This window comes from Pelecanus crispus, chromosome 6 (assembly GCF_030463565.1).
Source record: "Pelecanus crispus isolate bPelCri1 chromosome 6, bPelCri1.pri, whole genome shotgun sequence".
Taxonomy (NCBI): Eukaryota; Metazoa; Chordata; class Aves; order Pelecaniformes; family Pelecanidae; genus Pelecanus; species Pelecanus crispus.
In genome coordinates, this window is record NC_134648.1 from 62,761,378 (window position 1) to 62,787,553 (window position 26,176).

The 26,176-nt window shown below is 40.0% G+C and overlaps 2 protein-coding genes across 3 annotated transcripts in view; one reads left to right on the forward strand and one right to left on the reverse strand.

The window, feature by feature from the left end:
- The first annotated feature begins 594 nt into the window (after positions 1–594).
- On the forward strand, positions 595–16,226 carry ZFYVE21 (zinc finger FYVE-type containing 21). Of its 2 annotated transcripts, XM_075712354.1 has the most exons (8): positions 595–726; positions 6,667–6,717; positions 8,684–8,852; positions 10,675–10,750; positions 11,469–11,560; positions 12,398–12,451; positions 14,007–14,149; positions 15,536–16,226. In XM_075712354.1, the coding sequence occupies exons 1-8, from the start codon at positions 595–597 to the stop codon at positions 15,569–15,571; spliced, it is 753 nt and encodes a 250-aa protein (XP_075568469.1). In that variant the 3' UTR covers positions 15,572–16,226. The 2 variants fall into 2 exon arrangements, with proteins under 2 accessions (XP_075568469.1, XP_075568470.1); XM_075712355.1 differs by lacking the exon at positions 12,398–12,451.
- A 2,013-nt stretch (positions 16,227–18,239) lies between these two features.
- Positions 18,240–26,176, reverse strand: part of PPP1R13B (protein phosphatase 1 regulatory subunit 13B) — a 60,673-nt gene continuing 52,736 nt past the window's right edge. The window contains exons 11-18 of the mRNA XM_075712574.1: positions 25,594–25,763; positions 24,239–24,740; positions 22,905–23,671; positions 21,157–21,294; positions 20,944–21,077; positions 20,052–20,218; positions 18,948–19,147; positions 18,240–18,281 (exon numbers count right to left, since the gene is read on the reverse strand). Of these exons, the coding sequence (XP_075568689.1) occupies positions 18,240–18,281; positions 18,948–19,147; positions 20,052–20,218; positions 20,944–21,077; positions 21,157–21,294; positions 22,905–23,671; positions 24,239–24,740; positions 25,594–25,763 (2,120 nt within the window). The remainder of the gene's footprint in view (positions 18,282–18,947; positions 19,148–20,051; positions 20,219–20,943; positions 21,078–21,156; positions 21,295–22,904; positions 23,672–24,238; positions 24,741–25,593; positions 25,764–26,176) is intronic.

Genomic DNA, 26,176 nt, shown 5'->3' on the forward strand with positions numbered 1-26,176 from the left:
AGCCAATGGCAGGGCGCTGCTCAGGGAGCGGGCGGGACGCTCTTCTCTCCGGTAACGATCTCTTCCGCGGGACTGGACTGGGAGCGGCGGAGGAGAGGAGCGTTCGCCGCGGCCGGCGGTGGCACAGGCGGACAGGTGGGCCTCTCAGGGCGGGCGCCGCCCCACCGGCCGCCGAGCCTCCGCAGAGCCGCTCCTGAAGGCCGCGGCCAGCGGAGCCCACCCCCTGCGCGGCCCTGCTCGCTGATTGGCTGTCGCGCTTCCTCGTACGCGGAATACGGGGGCGTGACCGAGGCGCGCACGCCCTTCGTTTCCGGGTTGCGGGGCCGGCAATTCCCCTTGCGCATGCGCCTTGAGCGCCCGCGGTGGCGAGGAAGGGCTGGCACGCCAGCCCTGCAGCCCGGGCGGCGCGGGATTGGCTGCGAAGTCGGGAGGCAGCGCTCTCCCGGGCCTCTGGAGCGGGTGGGCGGGGCTGGCGGCTCGCCGCTTTCCATTGGCTTCGCGCTGTGCCCGTTCCAAAGGGTCCAAGCGGTCATTGGGTAGTGGCGCTGCCAGTCCCGAGGGGGCGAGTAGCGGTGGCGGAGTTTGAGGGGGAAGATGTCGGGCTGCGAGGCCCGCGACGCCAAGAAGCTGGTGCGCTCGCCCAGCGGGCTGCGCATGGTGCCCGAGCACCGCTCCGCCCGCAGCCCCTTCGGCTTGGACGAGCCGCCCTGGGTGCCCGACAAGGAGGTATCGGTGGGGGCGGGCGGGGGGCTCCCCTGCGCGGGGGCGGCCCCCGCTGCGCGCCCCGGCGGCCCCCCTCGGCGGCCGGTTGCCCGCGGGGTCCTCGCCGCCTCAGCGGCCGCTGCCCCGCGGGGGGGCCGGGGCACGCCTCGCCTGGCCGCGGCCGGCCCCAGGGGCCGGGGACCGAGGGTTAAATCGTGCTTCTTCCCCTTTCTTGCGCGTCCGTGTCTCCCGGCGCCGGGGCGCGGCGGTGGTCGGAGCGGCTGGCGGGCCCGTGGCGGCGCGGGGGCCGTGGTAGCCCACAGGGCGGGCGGGCGGCTTGCAGCCCTGCCCGGGGCGCCGGCCCGCCCGGTGCTGAGGAGAGCCAGGCGGGCTCGGCTCCCCTCGGCTCCCCTCGCCTCACGAACTGGCCAGGCAGCGAATCGGGCTCGCCCGGCTGCCATTTGTCGGTTGTAAACCACAATTTTTTATTTCACTTAGATTAATGGACCGAAAAGGACAGGACCGGCACTCGTTCCTCAGCGGTGTGTGGCCCTGTCACCAAAATTAGCGAGGAGCTTAATGAATTAAAAGGGTAGCGAGCTGTGCAGCATTAATGTTTAGTGGAGCTGTCTCTTTAAATGCGTATAAAGGTAGTACTGAAGACCATGTTGATTTAAAAAAAAAAAAAGGTGCAAAGTATTAAGGCAATAAAGCTAAGTTAGAACGGCCCTTCTGGCTCCCAGTGTGAATGTTCTTAGTGTTAAACAAGTATTGAATAACTTTCAGTCAAATTTGCCTTGAAATACTTCTAAAGTGAACTATGTGATCACGATATTATATTAAATTTCATGTAATATGCATTATCTGTTACCAGTCCCTACAGCTAGATGCTAATACAACTTAGAATCAATTGTTTGTTTATTTATTGCCAGCGTTCTGTGCTGTGGATGCATGCCGATGTATTTAAATGTGACCAGAATTAAGATTTATTTTAGATGAGCCAATATGTATTTAAGCAGGGAGTCATTAAGCAGAGCCTCTCTTTGCCAGATACTGACATGGTTGGTCTGTTTGGTATGGGAGCGCTGTGTTCTCCTTGCTTAGGAACAAGGAAGAAAATTTTGCCCCTACCTGGTATCTCCCGAGGCAAAAAGTTCTGTGTAAAAATAATAATTCTGGAAACTGTTTCTGCTAGCACAGCTTCTGCAGCTCAGACTAGCCTTTACTGTCTTAAGGTGCATGACTAGTAAGTCAGTTGTTGATTTTGTCCAAAATAACAATCCTTTTTTGGGAAGTGACTTTTTCAACTTATTTTAAACAAGCGGTTTGCTAAAATGTCTTGTGGCAGTTTTCTCAAGTTACTCTCTTCCATACTTAGAGAATTAAAAAAATCCTCCCTGTCATCAGTAGCAACTGGGTATCTGTCTTTTATGAAGTGTAGGTAGGACAAAACTTCCAGTGACCGGAGCCGAGCGTCATTCGAAGGTATGGGTGCTCAGCTCCCCGGGTTCCCACGCAGATGGCACCGGACGTGGTGTGGTGCGCGCGGTGTGTTGCAGCTAGGGTGTGTATTTATCAGGGAGCACGTAGCAAAGTCTGAGCAGTTATTGTGTAAGTGGCTTCCCTTTGCGCTGCGTGGAGTCTGCTTTTGCTGCGTCGGTTCGTTTAAAAAAAGTAAGGTACTTCTGACTCAGTCTAATATATAGTACCATCTTAATTTCACTAAAGGTTGTTTGAGGATTGTGGTAGGATTTATTTAAACTAGGTAGATATATTGAAGAATTAACTTTGTATATTTTAGATACGTCAGTCTGATGCGTGGTGTTAGTTTGAATTCTGTCTTACAGTCGTACTGCAGGTATTCATTCTCCTTAAAATTCAACTTTTCTCCTGTAGTCTGTTGGTCAGTAGGCTGATGGCGTTGATTTGTGACTGAATGTTGCCTTTACATCAGACTCGGTGATACTTGCTATTGAGAGGAAGTGTATTATATGCAAACATTTTAAATGCATTTGTTAATGTTTATTCTTAATCTTGCATTGCTGCTGTTTTGTAAAAAGTTATTTTACTAGATTTCTTAAAGTGTATTGAAGTTCTGACATCCCTTTGGTTAATGATTACCAAATACATTACAAACTTTTTCCTTAAATAAAACAGGTACACAATATACAGGGAAGCTTATAAAACCCGTGCTTTTATTAATAAAATGAAACTTAAAGAGACAGTGTTATCTAGTTAATGAATACCTGCTCTTGTTACCATGTCGGACATAATTTAAAAAAAAAGTATTCTTTGTCCAAGACAAGAGACTGACATTAGCAAATATTGATCTGGCTTTTCAAATAAGCTGGCTTCTGCTGTGTGGCCAGTAACACTCACGAATTCAGTAGCTTTATTTTCTTACGCAGGAGGAGTCTACTTTTTTTTTTTGAAGTAAAGCCACCTAAAAATTAATGGCAGTTAGTAGTTTTGCAAAACTTGCGTAACATTGAAATATATTTCAATTTTTAAATTTTAAGTCACAAGATTATACAGTCTTAAAATATCAGTTATTTTGAGGAGTTTGAAGTGTAGGCTGAAGCAGGACTGCAGAAAACTTTCTTCTTGGTAGTCTTATTTATAGTATAAACATTGGGTTGAGGTGGATAATATTATGAAAATTTGTGCTGAGCATTATTAAACTTGAGACAGAGTGTAAAATGTTGGTCACTGCACGTGCCTTGCCTAACCCAGAATTTCTTTGTTAATCATCAGCAGAGCTCAACTGATGATGATCCTATTAAGGAAATCTTGGGACTAGACATGGAGTAAAATCTGTACGTTCGAATGCAGAGGTGGCCAAACCTCGTGACATCCAGCTGTGTCCTGGATCTTTGCGGCTGAGGAGCACTGCGTGCATGCGTGCGAGAGGAGCGTACAGATGTGGTGACAGTGACTCTCTGGGGCTCCTGGGTCACTGCGGGAGGGAACTGAGCTTTATGTAGCTGGGTCCTCTTGAGTAGTTGGCTCAGGCTCTCAGAGTCGGCACTGGTTGTGCGACAGAGCCGTGCTTGGACTGCTGGCAAAGTTGTGTAGCTGGGCGATGAATTGCCCCAGTGCAGTTGTAATATCAGAAAGCATTGTAAGCTGTATGTGCCGTATGTTTGCATTGTGGTGTTTTTCCGCTCTGGCATCAGCTGGTTTGGTCGGGCGTGTTACAAGGTGTGATTTGATGAGCTTGTGAACTTTCACATTGGCAAAAGTTCAGTGTGTTAACAAGCTTAACCAGGTGTTACCTTGCGTCACTTCTTGAATCACTCTGTTATTGTACATGCAAATAAAGCGTATGAAGTGTAACTATAGCTTCCTGTCCATCTACAGGATTCTCACCTCTGGCTGGATCCAAAGTATTATGCAAATTCATTATCGCACTTCAGCAATGCATGAGAAGTTCCACTCTATTTGTAATGAACTAGGTCTTAATATTTCTGAATTGATAACAAGATCAACAACTGTTGGATGTTCTTCCATTTTCCTCTTACTGTATGAAGTAATCTGATACTAGTATTAGCGGTATGTTGATTGTGTGTGAAATGAGTATACTAATGACATGCATTTTAACTTAATTTCTTGTTTCATATCTTTTTGTTTCCACTTTCCAAAAACTCAGATTTGCAGTTTTAAAAAGCCTGTGTCTTGAAGACATGAAAAGTAACTGCAACATTATGCTTTCTTCTCTGTAAATGAGATTTTAAAAAACCCTTATAGCTATAAAGCTTAATTCAGTACTCATGCACTCTCTAATTATGTCAGCACATGGATGAATAGGAAGGATTCACCTTTCAAGATGTTTTGCAATAGCGATCTCTTCGCAGGCAAAGCGGAAGTTGTTTAGGCAAATGGGTTCACTTGATTTCAGTTCCTAAAAGCAGAAGTGCCGTGAAGGAACAGCGTATCGAGCCTACTTGTGTTAGAACATTTTTGTAGGAAAATCCCATTCTGCGGTGCATGCTACTAAATGCCATTTGACTTGTGGTTTATTTATGCCTGCTCTATGTATCAGGCGGTGTTATCATGATTTAGAATTAAAAAATATTTTTGTATAGAGTTTGTGTTAAATAAGAGAGAATGGATAACTTTGTTCCTTCCTGAAAAGCAACTTGTATGTTTAGTGTAACATTGTGTATGAAATCTATTAAGGACAGCATTTAGAAGAGTGTGGGGTTTTTTTCTTCCCCAGTTTGTGGCTTGTGCTTTCTAATTTCTGACAAAAAAACCCCAACATCTTTTCATTAAGAAAATTAGTTGGTCTCCTGGTAAATTCAAAGTATACAAAAATTCTTGCAAGGTCCTGCTCCCAGACAAGCTATTAAGCTGTGAATATCAAAAAATAAAACACTAACTCAAGATCAGTGTAGAGTAAAATGTGGTATTAGCTGTAGTGTACTACTTGTTACAGAGATGAAACCTGGGGAATACCGAAGCTGCTTTCTGCGGAAGGTTATTCATCAGTGAATGTTAGAATGAGCTTTTCTGCAGCCAGCATGAGAAGAGGTGGTTGGATGCCTTAATTCAGTACGCTATTTGAAACACTACAGGAACACTTCTAGTTCTCTTTTGTGTAGGATTGTAAAACAGGTAGCTTATTGTAACAAATATTGCAAGTAGCTATTTATCTTACACTACAGTGACTGCAGTTACTCTCTAATTTGGTAAACTTCTGTTTAGACATCAGAACACTTCATATAAACTGTTGCAAATTATTAACAATCTTGTACTTCAAAAGGACATGAAAAGTTTCTAGTGAATTTTTAATTTAGCTGCTGTAATATTTTCTTGGCTATAGTTACCGAACTTGTGACAGTGGTTGGGTATCTGCTGAAGCAAAAGTTCCCGAAATAGATGGCAAAAGCTGTTGTGATCTGAAGGAATTTGTAGAAGATAAAGGGTTAAGTATTTAAATGTGTTAATTAAAGGCAAAGGGTGATTACTGTGTGCTTAGCAAATTGTACCTGCTCAGCTTAGGGCATGCTTTTAAGATGACATTCTGCTGTAGTCTGAGAGAGTCTGGTTTGAAGAGTTTGGGTTTCTAGAGTTATAAAACCTACTACAGGATCTAACCATGTTCTCCTGATTCAGATGTCAAGGCCTAATTTTCCATTAATATTTGCAAACCTGACAAAATTGCTTTATAAGCAATTGGAGAGTGGTTTTCAATATGGTGGAGACAAATACATAAAGTCTGGGTGAAAATCTAGTGATCTAAGTGCTGAGTATCAGCCCTGTGGTAGATGACCTTCTGTATAGAAAATTCTAATTGTAACTGGTCACTTCTGCCAGTTTAGAAAATCAAAACTCGCCCTTTAAACTCTATTTAGTTGCGAGAGAGAAACTTCTACAACTTTTTTCTGGCTTTTCTTTTGGGAGGAGTGTGGGTATAAGCTTGTTTTAGGGAAGAGATATTTCAGGAAGTGACATTTTGTAGCTGGAATAAAAATTAAGTCCTAGTGGCTTGGAAGAAAACCAAATGTCTCCTAGCACGTTTCAAAAATGTGTAAGTATTGAGAGAATTAAAATACATAAACAATGTTTTAAAGAGTCAACAGAGCATCACAGTATAATACAGTGAGGATGACAACTTATATAAAAACAGTCGACTCTGGAATACATGACTGTCTGGATAGCCAAACATAACTAAGTATGGTGAGTAATTCTGAAATGTAGTTTTGACTGCTGGCAAGATGCAGTATTCCTTAGGGTGAATGAGTTTGGCAGCTTTTTTTGTCTTACAAATGGGGATGACATTATTTTGCTACATCAATATTAAAATAAATGAAAACCATCCATGGTGAAAAGATAAAGGATGGAAATTTGTTGGAGGTGTTTCTTTTTAGGGCATAATATAAAGCTCAGTCTTTGTATATGGTAGTAGGATTAAAGGTTTAGAAATCTTGTAGATTAATCTTAATTCGTACTATTTTCTAGTGCCCAAGATGTATGCAGTGTGATACAAAATTTGACTTCATAACTAGAAAGGTAAGAGAAATCAATGAAATGTAAAACATTAACTGTTGCAAAATACTAATATGGACTTCTCTTGATTTAAAATGTAGAAGATTTTGGGCGAATAGCATGCAAAATCTGATGTAATTTAAAGTCTGTTCTGCCTTTTCCAAGTAGAGGTCCTTTTTGTTGTAATTCTGTTTCTTTTATATTCTTCTTGTGGCTCAATGTGTAATATGTAATACATAGTTAGCGTTTTTCCAGATTACCAGGTACCCACAGGATTAACATTCAAAGGAAGAGTTATAGGAACTCATGCTGGAGTGGGCTGCTAACATCAGTACTGACACAGAAACCAAACCAACTAATTGGGTTGTGTTTTGGGAGATAAAATTAGTTGTGGAAATGTAAGTGAAAATGTTTTCAGGCGTAATGAATTATGATCTTACATTAAAGAACCATATTGTTAAAATGTGGAGAACCAAAACTCGGGTTCTCCTTCTGTTCTAAAAATAAAACAGGATTTATCTTGGGTTTGGAAAAGGGAATTTCTGATTAAAGTAGAAAGTATTAACAACCTTGATTGCTGTGAGCCATAAGTAGGCTTGCTGTATGAAGAGAAAACACTAACATAAGAGTTAAATTATGTACATTACATAAAAGTAAGCAGGTCACTGTGGAATGCATGCTGGTGTACAGAATACTGCTATCGGAAAACATTCTGCTGATATTGGGGTTTGCGCATGGAGAAGGAAAGCAGCCTCCCAGAAAAGGCCAACAATGATTTTTAGCAGGGAATATCATTGTTTTGTATAACTCGTTGACATTGTCTTAGCATGTGCTTGTGAAAGTGAAGAAAGATGTGGAAGTGTGACTTGTAGTGCGTTGACATAGTTGATGTTTTTTAATTTATTGTTTGGAGGGAGAGGGAAGGAGAAATTGTAAACCAGACATAGTAGTATGTTATACCAGATAGGTGTAAATGGTCATGAGGCCTGAAGAGCATTAGGATGCCACTTAATGATCCTAATACTCCTAAATCATGGAGTGTACTTTCTCCTAGTTCTTGTTTTACCCTTCAGTCGGATGGGCTAAGAGCATGGTTGTTGGTTGGTTAGAGCATTTTGATGGAGAAGCACTAATTAGGCTGCTGTGTTTTACTTGTGTTAGCTTTGGGAAGTAAATGGAGGTAGCCCTGGGAAATAAGTACTCCAGAGAATTTTGCATAGTATATGGAAGGAAAGGCAAACACTGACCAAAACTGCAGTGTATCAGTTCCTTGTATCAAACTGTTCAAGCTTGCTTTGAGCCACAAATCGGTTCCTGCTTGCCTGGGAGAACTTGTTCTGACATGAGAACTTGCATCCGGAAGACTTGCTGGGACTGTCACACCCCAGCAGTGATTTGGAGCACAAGCCGCTTGTTGCAGATTTAGTAGCTGTGAAACGCGTTGCAATGCTAGTTCTGATTTTGCAACTTCATTGGATTTGTACTATGCTGCCCGATATTTCTGATTGAGAAATAGCTTTAGGTTTTAAGTTTCCACGGGGAAAAACTTGAGAGTAAGTTTTAAGGGAGAAGAATAGCATCTGCAGTTGAAGTTTCCCCAAGATCTTTGCTTGGAAGTGGGAAGGGACCTAGAAACCACTCTTCTCTTGTGATTTTATTGACAGTAAGGTAAAGGATTTACTGGAGGCTGGAGAAGCCCTTTCAGGGTCTTGTCTGGTCTGCTTTAGAAGCATGTTTACAGAGTGCCAACCAAAGGCTTACAGTGCTGTTGCTCATACTAGACTCCGTCCTTGGCGTTCAGTCTCCAGAGACTTCTTTCTACCACTCTAGCAGTTAAATTTCCTTTACCTATCCCTCAGCTTGGATGTTTCACACCTGAGACACCGTTCTGTTCCTTGGGGAGGAGGATATTTAATGTAGTAACTTTATCAAATTATTTCCTAATGGTTTCCTGTGTAAATAAATAAACGAAATGTTCTCTCATGCTTAGCATCACTGCCGAAGATGTGGAAAGTGCTTCTGTGACAAGTGCTGCAGTAAAAAAGTGCCTCTGCCTCGCATGTGCTTTGTGGACCCCGTGCGCCAGTGTGCTGAATGTGCCCTCATCTCTCAGAAAGAAACAGAGTTTTATGACAAACAGCTTAAAGTGCTCATGAATGGTAAGGACTGATTACATATATATGCTGGTTTGATCTCATTTATATTTATTCAAATGCAGGGTTGAACAAGTGCGATAAACAGCAAGAGTAATGACTCTTGTCAAACAAGCTGCAGTTTTGTCTCCTTTAAATACTTCTTTGTTGCCATGCTTCTTGCGTGCCAGTTAATAATTCTGTTATCCATTTATTTAGAGAAGTTTACACTTTTTAGTCAATGTTTGTAAAGAGTGATTTAATTAAAGACAAAGGAATTTTTAATGCCTCTGAGAACAGCTATGTGTGCAGTTGGCATTTTTCTTAAAATAATGCATCTTTTAGCCAGATTCCTGTTACATTAAATAGGGATGAAAAATACTTAACAATAGAGAATATTTTAATATTTTCTGACAAGATACAGTGCTTGTTTCAAGCTTCATCTGTGAGCTTTGATCTTGTCTATGGCCTACAGCTATGGTTGATGGCAGATCATCATGAGTGGTCAATTCTGCACAGCATTAAAACTACATGCAATCCAGTAATTCGTGTTCCAATTACATTAAGAAAGCTGAGTCTTCAGTTTTTAAAATACTCTGTGATTAGATTCCTGTTCACAGAAAATACTCTGTGATTGAGAGCCCTTTTGACGGGCTCTGAACTCTCGGCACGACACCAATGTGTATAATCGGAGAGCTAAACCACACGCCTGATTAGTGTGAGTGTTCCTAGGGAGATCCCAGGTTCAGAAAGGAGTATGCTCATCCCTCCAACACACAAATGATTCTTCACTCTGCTCGGCAGATGAAGGTGTAGATGAGGTTTTAAATAATGCATTTGAAACGGAAGATTTTTTTTAAAAGCTTGTCCTGCTTGCATTTGTGTTGCACAATTAAAGTCTGAAGTTGTTCCTGACTTACTGCAGAGCCACAGATGTCAGTCAGAGAGATGGTGGTCTTGATGTCCTTTGCAGTTTTGCTGCTGTTGCCTCTCTGTCTCGCTTCAGCAGCAGCCTGGGGGTCCATGCTGAGGAGTCAGGGAGACTGCGTAACATTGGGAAACAGCGAGGTGAAGCTCACTGAGGGCGCGTGGTTCAGATTATGGAGATAGATTGCAGACCATTTGGCAGGGCTGTATGTTGTTATTTTTTTCATTTCTCAGGCCAACAGTATTGGGATTAGGTAATACAGGGAGCGTGAGGCGTGGAGGAAATAAAGTGGTTAGGCGTGTAGTCTGCTTTAGTTTAAGTTATGAATCACTTCACTAATGTAGCTAAGATGACTTTCCTGATGTCAAAGGAGCTGTTTTGAGCAGGAGGAAACAGAACACGAAGGCTGAAGTTCATTGACCTCAAAGTAAGACTGAGCTAGCCTTCACTAATGAAAACCAGGTGTCTTTACTATTTATTAAGCATAGAGCTGAAGGTTGTCACATCCTGCTATTAGATTCTTCTGACAGGTTTGGGTTTTGTTTTTTTTTTCCTGGAATACCGAAACAATAGTGTGCATTATGGTGACAAGATAGGGTCTTTAATTGCCTATTTTTGCTATCTCCAAATCTGTTCTCATTTTTAAAAGATTCATCTTAGATATCAGTTGTATTTCTGCAACATGTGGGAGAAATTACATAGCAATTGTGAAAGGTCCTGTGAATCAGAATGTGATAAATAAAGATCAGCTTTTTATACTTGAGTGTTCTGCTGATGTTAATCAGTTTAACACTTCAATTAGTCTCTTAATTCACCCAATTCAGTGTATTAGGTGCAGTAAGTAAAAATTAGTTACCATTTTTGCTACTTGAATGTTCCTTCCTAAACTCTGTATTAGAACACTAAAGCATTTCTTTCCAGGTGCTACATTCTTTGTAACTCTGGGAACATCTGATAAATCTGAGCTCATGGTTTGTCGACTTTCCAACAATCAGAGGTGAGAAAGATTGATAGAAATTGCACTTGTAAACTATATTATTGTTGCACTTAGAGCTATATTATTATCTCATAACCTAAACAAAATTTTGAGAGTAACATGCTGTGAGAGAGTCGTCGTACTGAAAGGACAGGTACAACTGTATTGGAGTAAGTTGGTTTGAATTTACTGGCAGTGTGGATCAGAATGCCCTAGAATGGTGGAGCTCTGCTCACTGATGATGGCTCTCAGTGCCACTGGAATACAGTGTTTTTGCCAGCTAATAGGGGGATCACAGGAAGGGGGGGCAGGGAAAAATCTGCAGCCACTGAAAAAAGCCTGTTTCAGAATGATTCTAACGCTGCCACCGTATTGTTTAACATTACAGCCAAAGCATTACTTTGGTCATCCCTATAATTTGGTTGGCTAGAACACTTTAGACTCTGTCTTCTCTTCTTCCCCCAGAACTTTGGAAGAATGCTTTTAATATTTTGAAAGGGTCTTCTGGCAAACTGAACTGTAGGTTTTGTGGTGGGGGTTGGTTTTTTTTTTTTTTCCTTTAAGTGAAGAACTTCAGTGAAAAGTAATTTTTCCTGCTTGATTTCTCTCCCTCCCCACCACAAAGAACATATAAACAGCCAGTCACTGAGAGATTGTGTTTGTTTTTTCCTTTGACATGGACTTGATATTGTAGGAAAAAACCCTTTTTTTAAAAAAAAGTTTTTCTTCTGTTATGTAGATACCTGGTTTTGGATGGTGACAGCCACTATGAAATTGAAATTATACAGATTTCAACTGTTCAGATACTTACAGAGGGATTTACTCCTGGAGGTAAATTTTTTCATTGAATACGAATTAACTATTAAGAAAAAAATATGTGAAGCTGTAATTACTGTTTGAGCTAGACAGTGCATTTCTAGGTTACTGGTAACTTAGGTGTAACTATGTTAGTTACAACTGCTGTCAGAATACAGTGCAGTGTGTGGAACCCTGTCCGCGTGGCTACTGGGATTTGGGGGAAAAACTAAGAACTGAGAAATTACCTGAAAGCTCTAATATGGGAGAGCCTCTTGATAAACCTGAGTAAAGGTGGTCATCATCTGTTCTGATCCTCTCTCTTGGCTAAATATAAACATCTGTTGATTCAGAAGCTCATAGGAGGGAACTGTTAAGTCTTTGGTAGCTTCCATTTTAGAATCCAGCTGGGACTTTTCGGGCAAACAATTGTGAGGAGAGTGAGAGAGAAGCTGGGCGGGGGGGAATTAAATAATTAAACTATGCTTTCTTAATGTCATCCAAGATGAAGGGGTGGCCAAATGGAACTGGTAACATCTGAATCGGAGGGCAGCTACTTAACTGCCTCATCTCTTACCAGATTTTAGAGTATTTCAGGATGAACTTGAATATGATTTCACTGAAATGAGAACAAACAAGGTCAGGAATTTTAATAATTGTTCTTTAGCGACACCTCTGTCACTGCTAGAATTTTCTAATCAGGCAGTTTATCTGTGCAATATTCAGTCAGTACAGCATGTTAACTTTAATAAACTTATCTTGTTATTCAAATCAACCAGATGTGTTGCTGAGTTACTTAATGCTCCTGTAATTCCTTGTTCACTACTCTTCTGACTGCTTTATCTTTTTGCCTGCCTGCCTTCTTGATGGTAGAAAAAGATATTCACACTTACACCAGCCTTCTGGAGAGCCAGCATATTACTGAAGGTATCACCAGTACCTTTGAGCATGACGCACCTAAGCATGTTGTCATGACCCCCCTCCCATCTTTCTTCCTCTGCAGTGCTGTTTTTTGCTTAATTTATAGCTGTTCAACTTAAGACAGGTTATGTTCAAGTCTGACGTGTATCTTTTCCTTCCCATCTGTCTGTTTAATTAACTGAGAATGAATGTTTTGTAACTTTTTGGAGGAGAACTAAAACATTCGAGGCCTTCTTTAGACCACATGTGCTATTGTCTGTGCTAGTAGAGAGGAGGGAAGATGAGAAATATCTTTAGTGGTACGTAGTATTACACGTCACCTACTTCAGCAGAGCTGTGCCGAATTGTGTATACCAGAAATTAATACTATACTTCTTGTGCACTGTTCAGTAAGGTTTTGCACTGAATAAACAAATTGTTAACTAATGGCTGGCTTTTACACTTCTTTAAAATAAGTATGAGGTCTTGTTGTGTAAGGTGTGTTCTGCCCAAGTCAGTAATGTCCTGGAATGCCAGACGTGGGCAATGTGAATAAATAAAACTGCTCAAGGCTGTAGGTGTTTCATTTCCACTGGTTTATCTCCAAGTAGGGCCTTAGTCTGTTAGTCTGACCAGGCAGATGCAGGGGAGCGCGAGATGAAGTTGGATATCAGTTTATCCTGGAAGAGGAGATCATAGCTACTTTATAAACAGTTTGTGGGCTTTTGATCAGGTTGCTTAGACCAAGATTGTCTGTCTTTGGCTTCTTGGATATTGCAGTAATGGCCTCCAGGAGCCCTCTCATGCAGACAGTTTGCAAAAAGTGTCCTTCTCTGTGTGGTGCAGCTGTTCCTGGGGCTTAGTTTATGCTCTACTACTTCAGGAAATGAGCGATGCCAATAAAGTCTATGTAAAGCATCAGTGTGCTATTCTAAACACAGCTTTTGTTTCATGTCTGTGTTTTTCCTTTGGTTTACTTTCATCTCTATGCAGCTAGACTAAAAGAGATACAAGCATCTCGCTATTGCACTGTTGTCAGAGCAATGTCTTTTGTAGCGGATTTCCCTCGGGAAGTAAATGACGCTGCCAGTCATCATCTAGTCTTGCATAAGCATCTTTCCCCCCCCTCCACCCTTTGCCAGATTTGGAGGGACTTTTGACTGCTATGCCAGACTTTGGATGAAGCGAGGATCCCGTTTGATACCAGCCTAACTGCACACTAGTAATTCCGTTTACAAACTGCAGGCTCCAGTATGCCATATGGCACCTACTTAAGCGAAGACACGGTAATGAGGGGGTTCTTCGCGTGTGTAGCTAGTGGCTTTACCTGATGGCTGATACAAGTTCTGCCTCCATGATTGCCACAGAGAATGAAACAGTATTGAGCCTGCACATTCCATCGCCTGGCATTAACACCCGTGGTCCCTACCCCCTCTGATGCGGCAGTTGTTAGTGCGCCTGCAGTTGCTAGCGCTTTGAATTAAGTGATGGGATTGTTTTCTTCAAACATGCTTATTAGCTAGAAGTAGTTGTGTTAGTTGGTGAAAGCTGTTGCTGTTCAAGATTTTCTTTCTTTTTTCAGGAGGTAGTACTCGTGCCATAGGTATGATTCTGCAGTATAAGGTACCAGGATCAGAGGAGCTAATGCAGATGAAATTTACAGCCAGTGAAGACTTCAGCTGTAACAAGAAACTGTCAGCAAGCTGGCTGGCAGCTATGCATAAGGTAAGCAAAGGAGGCAAAACTTAGAGAAATTACAAAACTTAGAAAATTGTAACACGGGGTGCTTAGTAGCACTTTATTAATAGAGTCTGCAGCCTTAGGAGGCTTGCTTTCTTTTTATTATTATTTTTTATTTCAGGATGTTAGGGCCTTGTTGCTTAAGAAAACAGAAGCTATGGGTGGTTGTTATGAACATGACTTCAGCTTTATGCTCAGATACCTGAAGAAGATACGCACTACAAAGGGTTGCCCAAGACCTTATGTATGGCGTTAGGTGAAAGAAGTAGGAATTAGACTTTCAACTTCCTTAGGTTTTTGTTACTCACTGAAGAATATGCATTATGAAATACTCTTTTGAACCTAAACTCAGCTAATTGTTTTTACTACTTTATGAAGGTTTAAAGAAGTTGTTGATTTTTGAAAACAGGAACAGGGTGGGGGCAGGACTCTCTGGAAGACTGTTTCATCTTTTGTTGTTAGGCGCTGTACGGCTAATGAAACTGAAGTTTATTATTTCATAAGTCAAAGTTAGAGGAGGCAAAACCCAAAACCATCCCAACTAGTTCTGGAACTTTTGTTCATCTGCTTGATAATTAGAACTGTAATTTATAAGCTGTCTGCAAAGGCAAGTGTGTGGCTGTTCGCTTCTTCACCACCGTCAAGCTCCCCAGCCACCCCTAACCCCAGCATTGAACCTGTGCCCAGCACAGCACACCCAAACTTTGTACTGCCGCACCAGTACCGCTTAGCACTTCCTTATTTATGCCTGTTCTAACTCATCTTGCACAAGCGATGCAACCAGTGTTTTATGAATAAGCTTAACGCCCTCCCCCTACTGATTTGTCGCCTTGAACAGTTTTGAGTAACTGATGGGTGCAGTGAGACTTTCAGAGGTGCTAGTTAACAGCACATAGAAGGACTTGTTGCTAGAGAACGCACCTCTGTTCCCATCGCAGGGCGTTGGTGGGTACTATAGTTTGAGACAAATGGAACACCTCGCCAAAACTTTGCAAGGGGGAAGCAGAAGAGGGAGGAGGAATATAGAACAGAATTGCATTGTTTACTGCATATGTTTGGACAGATTACCAACATCTCAGAAATACTTCTGTTTCAAAGGCAGTTTTGATCAGAAATGATAATTTCTGACCAAGAAGAAACAAATGTTAAGTTGATCTAAAACCTTCAGTGACCTCAGGTTCTGCACTTAAAGTAACCTTGAATAGTTCCAAAACTTACTGAATGCTATTAAATGCCTTAGACTAAGGAAAATAGCAGAGGAAGAACTTAAAGCCTTGCATTTCAAGGAAATTTCTGGAGGGGTAGGAGGGAGATTAGGTGGCTGCAAGTGAAACTTGAGTTAACACAATGACATTTTTTTCTTCATGTTAGGCAACAAAACTTTTTTATGAGTCCCGGGACCAGTAAGAACAGCAGCCTGTTGGCTGCTTGAGGGAAGACACACCAGCCTCCATGAACCTGCCTCTTGCTTTTTGCTAATTTGACAGCTGGTAACATTTGCTGTTCTTGACCCTTTCTCATTCCAGTGTGGTTCATTATGTAAGAACTGGCAAATGCAATGTGAGTATTTTTTTGAACCATGAGTATTCACTATAGTGTGCAATATGTATACAATTAATGCTTTAAGCAGCCTCACCTTTTAAGACTTTGTATATTTTGTTAAGCCTTTATTGGCACTTAATATTGAAGTGACCTGCACTACAGCTAATGTACAGCACAACTTTTATAGTAACAATTATATATACTGTTTGCTACAAAAAGCAAACAAATGTGTATGTCTCTTCTGCAGAGAATAGCTTTTGGGTATAGATCTCAGGTTTTTTCCTCTATCCAAATGTTTAAAATCAATGTACAATAAAATCTGCCTTAGATATGATTTTATAGAAGTCACTTGATTTTTTTTTTTTACAAAGCATTTCATTTTAAACATATAAATATTTTGCCAAATAGCACCAAACTGGACTTACATGAACATGACCTTGAAACTTTCCTTCTGTAATAAATAAGCTTCCAGAATAATTTTTAATTTCGTATTTTCTTTTTGGTAACTAGCTTTTGTTAATCTAACTGTAATGCTATCTGAAATTGTATACAATTTAATGTACAAATATGAATAAATTAATTCACTTATTTAAAAAAAAAGGTGATACTTAATTTCACAGTATATAACTTCTTTAATGATGGATACTGTGGTTTCTACTCTCTGAACTCTGAAACTTTTGACTTTTTATGAACAGCACCCTAATTTTAGTTCTAAGTGTTGATAATTGGTTCAACTATTGGGATGAATCGTGGTGAAAATTGCGTAAACAAGCACACAAGGCTCAGTTGTCAGCTTGTGCGTAGAGGACCCTTGAGAGCTTTTCTAGACAAGTATTAATTTGTTGCAGTTGGAATTCTGCAGTACTAGTGTAAGGAGGTTCCAAAATTGTTTGGCAAGTCATTTTCTGTGCAACTGGTAAAACAGTGAGGGAACTTGAGTTAACAGATAGAACACGGCAAGCTAGAATTATTCTTTTTTTGTAGACTATGACCAAAGGCACGCCTACTTTAGCTACCTATATAAAAATACTGGAGAATGCAACCATGCCTTAGCAGTACTTTATTGTGCACATTTACATGTTCTCTGAATTAGTGTATCATAGGCTCTTGAAATCATCACATTCATGTAGCAAATTCTTCAACAATAATACCCTTTCACTTTTCACCACAATATATACAGTTAATGCTAACCTGTGGTAAAAGCAAGTTACAGCACTGCAGAAATGGATATATAAATTATACACAGAACTTGTACATGAAGACTTAATCAAATTGCATACTGTTAAATGGGAGAAAATTACAAGAAATATGGCTAAAACTTATAATGGGAAATTCAAAATATACTTTTGGTATATAAAATCATGTACAATTAAAATTCCAGTGAAGTGCCTTCCCCTTTCCCCCCCCCCCCGAAACTACAATGTAGTGGAATAGGTTATTGCATAACTTACTTGCCTTGGCAACAGATGTAGGCTGCCAAGAACCACAGAAACTGTCCTCAAATAAGCTATTGTCTTTCTTAAATCCTTCTCTGAACCTTGTTTCTTTCTTCTCCTTGACTTAGCATCTACACAGCCCTTTTTCTACTTCTATCCAGTCCTTCATATTTTCTTCTAGACTGACTCAGGCAGACTTCAAATTACACAGTATAACCCTTACCGGACTCGGACCCTTTTCAACTATTGCACTTTCATCCATGCAGACGTACAAATCCCTTAAGCTGCTGCAAGTTCGGTACTAACTGTTTTGTCCAGGATGGCCAAGCTCAGGTGGTTAGTAGGGAAACCTTTACATTAGTAGAGGTAACACTGGTGCTGTAGGCTGAATAATAAAAAAATAAACACCAAGTGAAATACTGTGTAGGGGTTTCGAGAAGTGTACAAATACTGCTGTTCTGTTAGTCCTCTAGCTTGATTCTAAATGCAAATAATACTAGATGCTAGACTATGTAAAGCTTTTGTTGGGGTTGTCTAGACTAGGATTTAAGTGTATAGCATGTTACCACTTAAAATCCTAGCCTTCATAAAGCTTTGGTGACTACTTAATTATGCATGTAATGGGTGAAGATCTTGTGTCCTAAAACCCAAAGAGCTGATCAGTAATGAGAACTCAACATTCACTGGTATCGAACAAAATATCCAAAATCCTGATGTGGGACAGTTACTGTGGGGTTGGAGCAAACTGGACAGCGTATCTGCACTCTGCAAACGACACCTCTGAACATTTAACACAAGAAAGCTCCTACCACGGAACTTCAACGTAAAACACTGCTTTAGACGATAGTTGGCGCAACACTGTAGGTAGTGGAGGTATCGCTCTCCTCATCAGTGGTGGGTCACATAAAAACGATCCTCATTTACAAACTGCAGATCTTGAAAACCTTGGATGCTGTCCATTTAACAAGAGAAAGCACCATTAAAACTAAATATCATAGTTTTTTTTTTCTCTGTGTGAAATGATCAAAATGATGGCTCCAGTGTATGTTTTAAGTTTCCAGTTACCAGCACGGTATTGCACTATGGTGCAACTGAACTCATGCCAGGGTTCGCTGTCTAGGTTTTATTCGTGGATATAACTGTAAAAACAGAATAAAAATATTAGGCTTTGTATTGTTGATACCAAGTTAAGTGTAAAGCAATTCCATTATAACCAAGGAGTACTTACTAACAAGAACTGGGTGATGAAGTGTTTTGGGGGGTGGGGTGAGGTTTTTGTGAGCTACAGCATGTTCTTAGGTAACTTGTGAAAAATAAAACCAGGAGCAGCAGGAGGCCACGACGACTTGCCTAAAGTTGTCATCTTCAAGGCTCTTTCCTGTTTTAAATTTGTACATAACTATATATTGCCTATCTTGTGCCAGGTATTAAAAACCTTCCGAAAGAACTTCCTCAGCCAAAGCTTAGAGCTGCCTAATAGAGCCACCACACTTTACATAGGGGCCCTATGTTTCAGCCAAGGGGAAAAAAAAAAAAAAAATCTTACGAAAGCATAAAAGCATAAAATATATTAAATATACTAACTTGCGAAATAAGAACCAGCACTAATCTCCTAACCATAGCCTCTACTTTTTGTTTACAATGACACAGAGGCCAGAGAGAATAAGGATAGTATGCTTTGCAGCACTTCGTAGCAGTGTATGCAGATGATGCACAGAGGGATTCTGACCAAAGATCCATCTTGTGTTCCTACTTCCAGAGGAAGTAAAAAATAGAAGGGAAAAGGTAACTTAAGCAGAACTTACCCCAAGAAGATTTTTAGGCACATAGCCTTCTTTGTCATTGAGGCGGGCCCACCACCACTCTGTTTCATTGTCATCCTTGCGTCTTAGAATAGTAATGGCATCACCCTCGTGGAATGACAACTCGTCATTATTCTGAGCTTCATAATCCCACAGAGCGTATACCACTCCTTTATTCATCACTCCCAACTTCTCTTGCACTCCTGTTAACAACAAATTAGAGAACACACTAGATGGTAACATATCCTATTTTTCCCTCTGAGATTTTTAGTGTGGACACAGTGGCCCAAATATTAGTCTCTTATTAATAAAATATTAACATTTTCAACACTTCCATGATGAAATGCTTTCAGAAATTTAACTGCATGATAAAACCAAATTTTACAGAATATTTTAAACCAATTTAGAGCATGAGGTTTTTCTCTTTTATTACATATGCAATAGATACTTTACAATCTTTTATTCAAATGAGGATAACAATAGTTTTACAAATGTTTGAGCAAAGCAGCTTTATAGAACTGCTGTGTATTTCTCACAGGCCTGCTTTTTTACAACAGACCTTATACAGTAACACTTAAAGCTTCTGAAAATCTGCACAATGTCAGGTATACAGAGCCTTAATGAAGCTTATATCCTCTGATGTAAATTAAAAATGTCTGCTCCATCAAGATACTTTTCCTGAAAAATATATCTTAGTAACTAAAACCATTCTCTAAGTGGATTATTCATAAAGTATACGTTTCTTCATGTGATCTGTTAGAAATTTGTGCATCTGGAAGTTGGAGTGTCTCTGTCAAGATACTTGACACTCACTGTTACTGTCAAAACCTCCCCATGGAAGCATTTCCTTGAAATTAAGCCAAATTAAACTTCTGTAACTTTAGAAGGAGCCTGTGAAGTATCTCAAAGAGCTGAAGGACTATGAGCAACATAATAACCAAAAGACTATTTTTTTTTTTTTTTTTTAGCATTTTGAAAGAAGAGGGGATGGGCAGTATTGTCATATCTGGGGCCTAAGCAGATGTTTGTTTAATGCAGGCCAGAGAGACAGGAAGGGATGAATTTTAGAAAAGCTAAAAAAGTTTGTAAAGTAGTGTCACAGCTTACCGTACAAGAACTGAGAACACTGAATATAACCTTCTTCCATCTCTTCACACTTGTCTGCAGCAGTTTCTATATCACTTATAGTTGAAGCAAAGATAGCTGCCCCAGATTCAACCAGTAGTTTACAGAGATGAACACTATTGCAAGAAGCAGCACAATGCAAGGGTGTCCTGAAATAAAGCAAAAATGTAGACGTAAAAGAATAACCTTCCAGGATTCCTAACTATTTTACCTTGCAATATAGAGGTAAGTCTGTCTATTTTTAAAGGAAATTGTTCTTTATGATTATAGAATATGTATGCATTGTCCAAAACCTGTCAACCAACTGGAGTGGATCCCAGGATTTACCTGACTCCAGTAAAGCCGACATTATAAAGTAAATATTAGCAAAAATGTTGATTTTCATAGCTTACGAAACTGCTGGGTATAAAAGGGTATTTTCCGATATGAGGGAATTTGAAAGGTAAAATAAGGTGAGGGCGAAACAGATCAGCACAGCAAGGTTTCACATCCCCTCCAAATGCTTCCGAAGTACTACATCTAAGGCTAGATTCTTCAAGAACACCAAAATTTGTGGTGGGTTATATGAAGATGAAACTTAAACAAATTAACTTCTGTCTGTTGTTATTTACAGTTCAGCATGTGAACAAGAAATGCAACTACACCACTAAGTAAACCCAAAATGTAGTATACTTTATGATTTAAGTGTTTGCACATGTGTTGAACACAGTGTAACCTTGCATTTGAGTTCATCACCACCTAGAGATTAGAAAGTGCTTGTTTGCTGGGCGTGAAGGGCAAGGAAATGGTTCCCAGAAGAGGTCTCAACTAAATTTTGAATGTGCATCAAAATGGTGTTTCTCCCAGATGCCCAGTTAAAAATCTTGACACTTACCACCCATCACTGTCTGCTGCATTTACATTTACACCAAAATCAAGCAGGAACTTCACAATGTGGTGATGACCAGCACACACTGCATTATGCAAAGGTGTAATTCCTTCATCATTTGGTTTACTGGGATCATCAACCTATTGAAAACATAAAATAGTTCAGCACTTTTTCCCCCCTCTCAATACTTAAAGAGGTTGCCATTGTTTAGAAGCTCACCTCATAGATGATTCGTTGTACAAGATCAAATTCTCCCTCCAAAGAAGCATCTAGGAGGAGGGCCAATGGATTGAACTTCACTCTCAAACCGTGGCCTGTTCTTTCTGAGTTAGGTTTCTTCAAGTTAGTACGTTTTGTCTGAGCAGAGATGAAGGTTGGAAGGCATCATTTCAGGTTGTGTAAGTATTACAAATGATTCAGTTACTTTTTAACTAGATTAAGAATCCTGTCCTCCTTAAATGGTAATTAGAACTATGCAAATATTTCTATTCTAAAGTCTCTAAATAAAAGGCTTGCTACCTTACTACATGTTATTCAGTTAAAAAGTGAAAAAGCATGCCAATATAATCTAGAGGCTTCTAACTAAAGGTAGCAAGTACAGGGAACGAAGTACTTAAGCCAATGGTTTTTGAGCACAACAATCTTAATTGTATCTAATATGAGCTGAACACGTTTCTGGTGGATTGTCTGAGACACTGTCAAAACTTGCTTAGACTAGAAAGCATGACACAATTAAGCCTGATTATCAGTCTCTACTCAGAAGAATCTTTGCCTTGAACTGGTGGAAGTATCTGCTGTAGGTCAGTACTGACAAGTTATGAGTTTTGCTGTGGGAAAGAAAAGTACAGGCCATGAAGCTATTTTACGTGACATTCTAGCTGGTGTTATCAGAAGAAGCATTCTCAAGATCCGAAACACATTTAAATGTGTTTTGAGAATATTCTGAATCATTCACGTGTGTCCTTGTCACTTGCCAGGAAAAAAAGAAGTCTATTATTAATTACAGCTTTTACAGAATGCTTTTAGTCTCTAGCACTGTAAGATCCATTTTCATTTATGCTCCTATTTAGTATGGCTGTTTCAGTTTGGAAAATAAACCTCTCACAGTATGAGTAATATCGGTTGCTAGCATATTCCATTCTCCCAGAAGTATCCTGGCCCACGCGTGCTCATGGAAAATGCATACAAGGCCCTGTGCATGCTGCAGTCAAATTGTAAGAGGAATGCAAGGTCCCTACGTGAATCAAAAACTGGAGATACTCTTTGAAACAAATGTTAAAGTGAGTCACACCAACAACTAAGAATAAAATTCAGTTTTCTCCCTATTTTCAATTCTCCATATGCTGTAGCTTTTGGTAATGACAAGTATTTAAAAGATTTGGTGCAGCTGGAGGAGGGACTTTGAAAGCAATTCAAATTACGCAACAAGCCCATTAGAAAAACATTTCTGCTAAAATAAGTCAGCTGTGTTGCTGTTAGTGTTGTCAGTCCTGGTCTCGCATCTCTCTGCTGAGGGGAAAAGCAGCGCACTTCTCCCAGAACAGTTATTTTAGCTTGTTTGCAAATTAAGCAGCTTCCCACTGCCATAGCTTACCCTTAGTTTCACACAAATAAGTTATCTTTGTAAGCCCAGCAAAATGAAAAAAGTATTTTTAACAGAATCTCAGATCCCAGAATTAGTTCTACAACACTAGTATATCCCCAAAAAGTTCTACAGCCTGAAGTACATACACAACCTCCTGCTGTCTCTGTGCATATTTTCCTTATTAAACAGCTATATTAGTAAAGACACTAAGCCATTAGAATCCTTCTTGGAGGCCCCCCTAATTTTGTCATCTTTTCTTTCAGTATCATGAAACTTGAAGTGCAGACATACCATTTAGCATAAGATTACCATCTTCCAGTTATGTTTAAACACACAGCTAATTCTACAGTTCACAAATTTGTCTTTTTGCTTTGTTACTTACTGGAGGAAGTGGAGGAGGAAGAGCAGGTGGCAAAGGAGCTTCATCTTCTACTGGAGAACTGACCTCAGGCGTGGGACTGGATGACTGTTCAGTAGAAGGAACTATAGCAGGATTGTTGTTGTTATCTTCAGTTGTCTCGGATGTTTGATTTGTGGTTTCAGTGCTTATCAGTTCCTCAGTAGCAGGAGAAGGTAATTCATTATCATTGGCATCTGATGAAGGGGGCGGCTCGTCAGGAAGAGGAACTGTAGGTTGCACCGAAATAGGTTCTTCAATATTGCCATTGGTACTAGTGTTACCATTATCAACATCAGCTAAGATGCCTATGAAGTCCTGTGGATTGCTCGGCTGATAAAAAGGAGCACTTTCTATTCCTCCAGCAAGAGTATTAAAGCGCTGATACAATAATTTTTGTATATTTGGTCCACTTGGGCCTTCTGGTTCAGTGATAGAACTACGCTTCTTTAATGGCCTAGGAGCATTGGCCAATTTTCTTCTCAGGGCTTCAAGGTCAGCATCACTCTGGTATCGTAGGGGTGAATGCACAATAGGCGTGAGCTTAGTAGGACTGAGGGGACGAGGAATGTTTTCCACATTGCTGTTTTCACTGGATGGTGGAGCATTTTCCAGCTCTTGATCTTTTTCAGAGACCTCAGTCTGAGGCTGAGGCTGTGGCTGTGAGGAAGTCTGGGCAGGCAAAGAACCATGAAGGAATGGCAAGGGTGAGGGAGAAGTCGAACCAGATTGTAATACAGGTTTTCCATAAACTGAAGAAAAGAAAGATGGAAAACAGTGAAGAACTGTTCTCAAATTACATAATAAAATATTTGCAAATAAACTGCGTATGTGTCTGTTGCTACTTGTTTGACACTAATACAGAAACAAACAAACAAAAAAATCAAATTAATTATATTGGAACCTATCAAAACAGAAATAAATACTCACCTGTTGGTGACTGTGATGCTTCTTAAAATTATAAGCTACAAGAAACACCTGGAATGTTCTTCCTCTTTCATGAGGAAACAGTAAGAGGAGAAAAACTCATCTCTAGACACTGTTTTTTCCAACTTATTTCTGAAAGTATTGCTAGAGTATCCAGACTGTGTTGTTCTAATTGCATCTGTTTTAAATAAAAGGTAATTGACTGTACACTTATTTAGCACCCCAAAAATATACAGGATCATTTTTCTGCCATGCTGCATACATAAAAATACCTTCCCTCTTCTCACAGATTTAGACAAGCTTTTCAAACTGATATGGAAAGTAAACCAAGCTTAATAAGTAGATCTTAACAGTCTATTACAAAGGAAAAAATAAAGCAAAATATATTCTACCTGCTTTTACTGACTTATTTAAGGTATTGTATACAGCTTGTTGATAATTCTTTGGTGGTGTCGCTTGCTGAAGATACATTGAGTAGATGGAACTGGAGTTCACTGTCTGTGGCCCTTTTCTGGGAGACTGAGGTCTTGATCCTTTATCAGCTAGAAAAGGTCTGATTGCCACAGTTAAAGGCAGTTCTGGCCTGCCATCTCCTCCTGGAAACAAGGGGGGACCGGAAGGTTGATACGTAGGGCTGGGAGGTACAGAAATTCTCTGTTGAATCTGTTGTGAAGAACTGGGCTGATGTACGTTACTTGGTGGTGGAAGTGGAACAGGTCTTTGCCGATTTGTTATACTGGTGCCAGGTCTGGGCAGACTGCCATCCTTCCTTCTTTCTAGAGAATTTGTAGAACCTGTTCCTAAGGGAACTGGACTTGGATAGGTCCCATAGTTTTGAGGCAACTGCTTGCTTACACCAGGAATTGTTGGTGGCACCTTTCCCAGGTCAAGACCCTATGTAAAAACAAACAAAATTATATATACCATTTAACAAAATAAAATACTTGTGAGCAAGAATATTCCTCATTCAACAAAACACATTAATAATCTTGTGTGACAGCAAAGGAGTCAATATAAACAGTTTGTGTTCCTTAATCACTAGATATGATTCTACCTGAATTTACCACAGGACCACATCATACATCAGACAGAGGCCACTGTTTAAAGGCATCTTCAGTTATAATACATTAATATGACTCCAAAACTATTTGCATACTTTCAAAGCCTGAATAACTTGTTCTAGGTTCTGGATCTCAGTATCTAGTTGATAATGTATTTGATAATATATAGTGTGATAACAGAGTTTACCAAAACTATTTAAAGACAAGGTCCTTATTCTTTAAAGATTACAGTCCTAAAGAATTCATAAAGTACCAGAACAAAAGTGCAGAGAGACAACACCAGTGGACTCAGTTAAGGATGGATTTATTAACTTTTTTTGTGAGAAAAAGAGTGCATTGAAAATGTGATAATCTACACCAAGGAAAAACAGTAACGAAGATTTTAATTAGAAAAATAGGAAGGTGGGGGAGATGATTAGGAGAAGCAAAGGGACAGAAAAGGGGAGACCAGATATGTAAAAGAACAGGAAGGAATATGAACTACTGAAGTTGAAAAAAAAAATTGTAATGTGATAAGAACAGAAAGGAACAGGAGGAATACAAAGGTAACTTTCTTTCCGACTTTTTAAATAATCATCAGCAGGGAAACTGGATGTGTATGTAGCTGAATTGAGTTCAGCTATGGAAGCCAAAGGTTCATAATTTCAGCAAAACAGATCTATAAACGTATCACAGATGAAACCCACCAGCTTATCAGTACTTCCTAATACTGAAGTTGGCAAAGGCTGGCTGGATATAGTTCCTTGTTTTAAAGCAGTATCCATACTTGATTCTTTCCAGTCTGTGTTGGAGATCTGAGGGGGTTTTACCACGGGGGTTGAGCTCTGTTTAAGTATTGGCCAATTTCCATCATTAGCTTGAAAACAGACAAAAATACTATATTTAAGATAATCCACACCACCACTGTAAACAAGCAAAACAACACGTGAAATGGAATAGCTTAGATTACAACAGGATTAATTTGATTCCAGAAATGAGATAAATCACTATTAATGTTTGATTCACAAATCAATAATGAAAGCTCAATCACTGCATATAATAGCCTGTTCATTACCCTTTGACATTCAAATTGCATTGAAAATTTCTACAGAAAAAAAGATGGTTAAAATTTTCGTTTGAGCATTGCATGTTCTACTATTAGAAGGCAAACAAGTTCAGAACAAAAAACCTTACAGAAACACTTCATCAACATATTTCTTTTGGTACTATATAGAGACACTGTCAAATTATCCTAAATGTTAAGTGTATGTAAGCTCTGAGTGGACTTAC

Bases quoted from the DNA above. Each gene is read 5' to 3' on its own strand.
- ZFYVE21 (XM_075712354.1), top strand. From the start codon at position 595: ATGTCGGGCTGCGAGGCCCGCGACGCCAAGAAGCTGGTGCGCTCGCCC. The intron at 8,853-10,674 runs GTAAGGACTGAT...ATTTCTTTCCAG, and splicing joins GCTTAAAGTGCTCATGAATG to GTGCTACATTCTTTGTAACT. The intron at 14,150-15,535 runs GTAAGCAAAGGA...TCTTCATGTTAG, and splicing joins GGCTGGCAGCTATGCATAAG to GCAACAAAACTTTTTTATGA.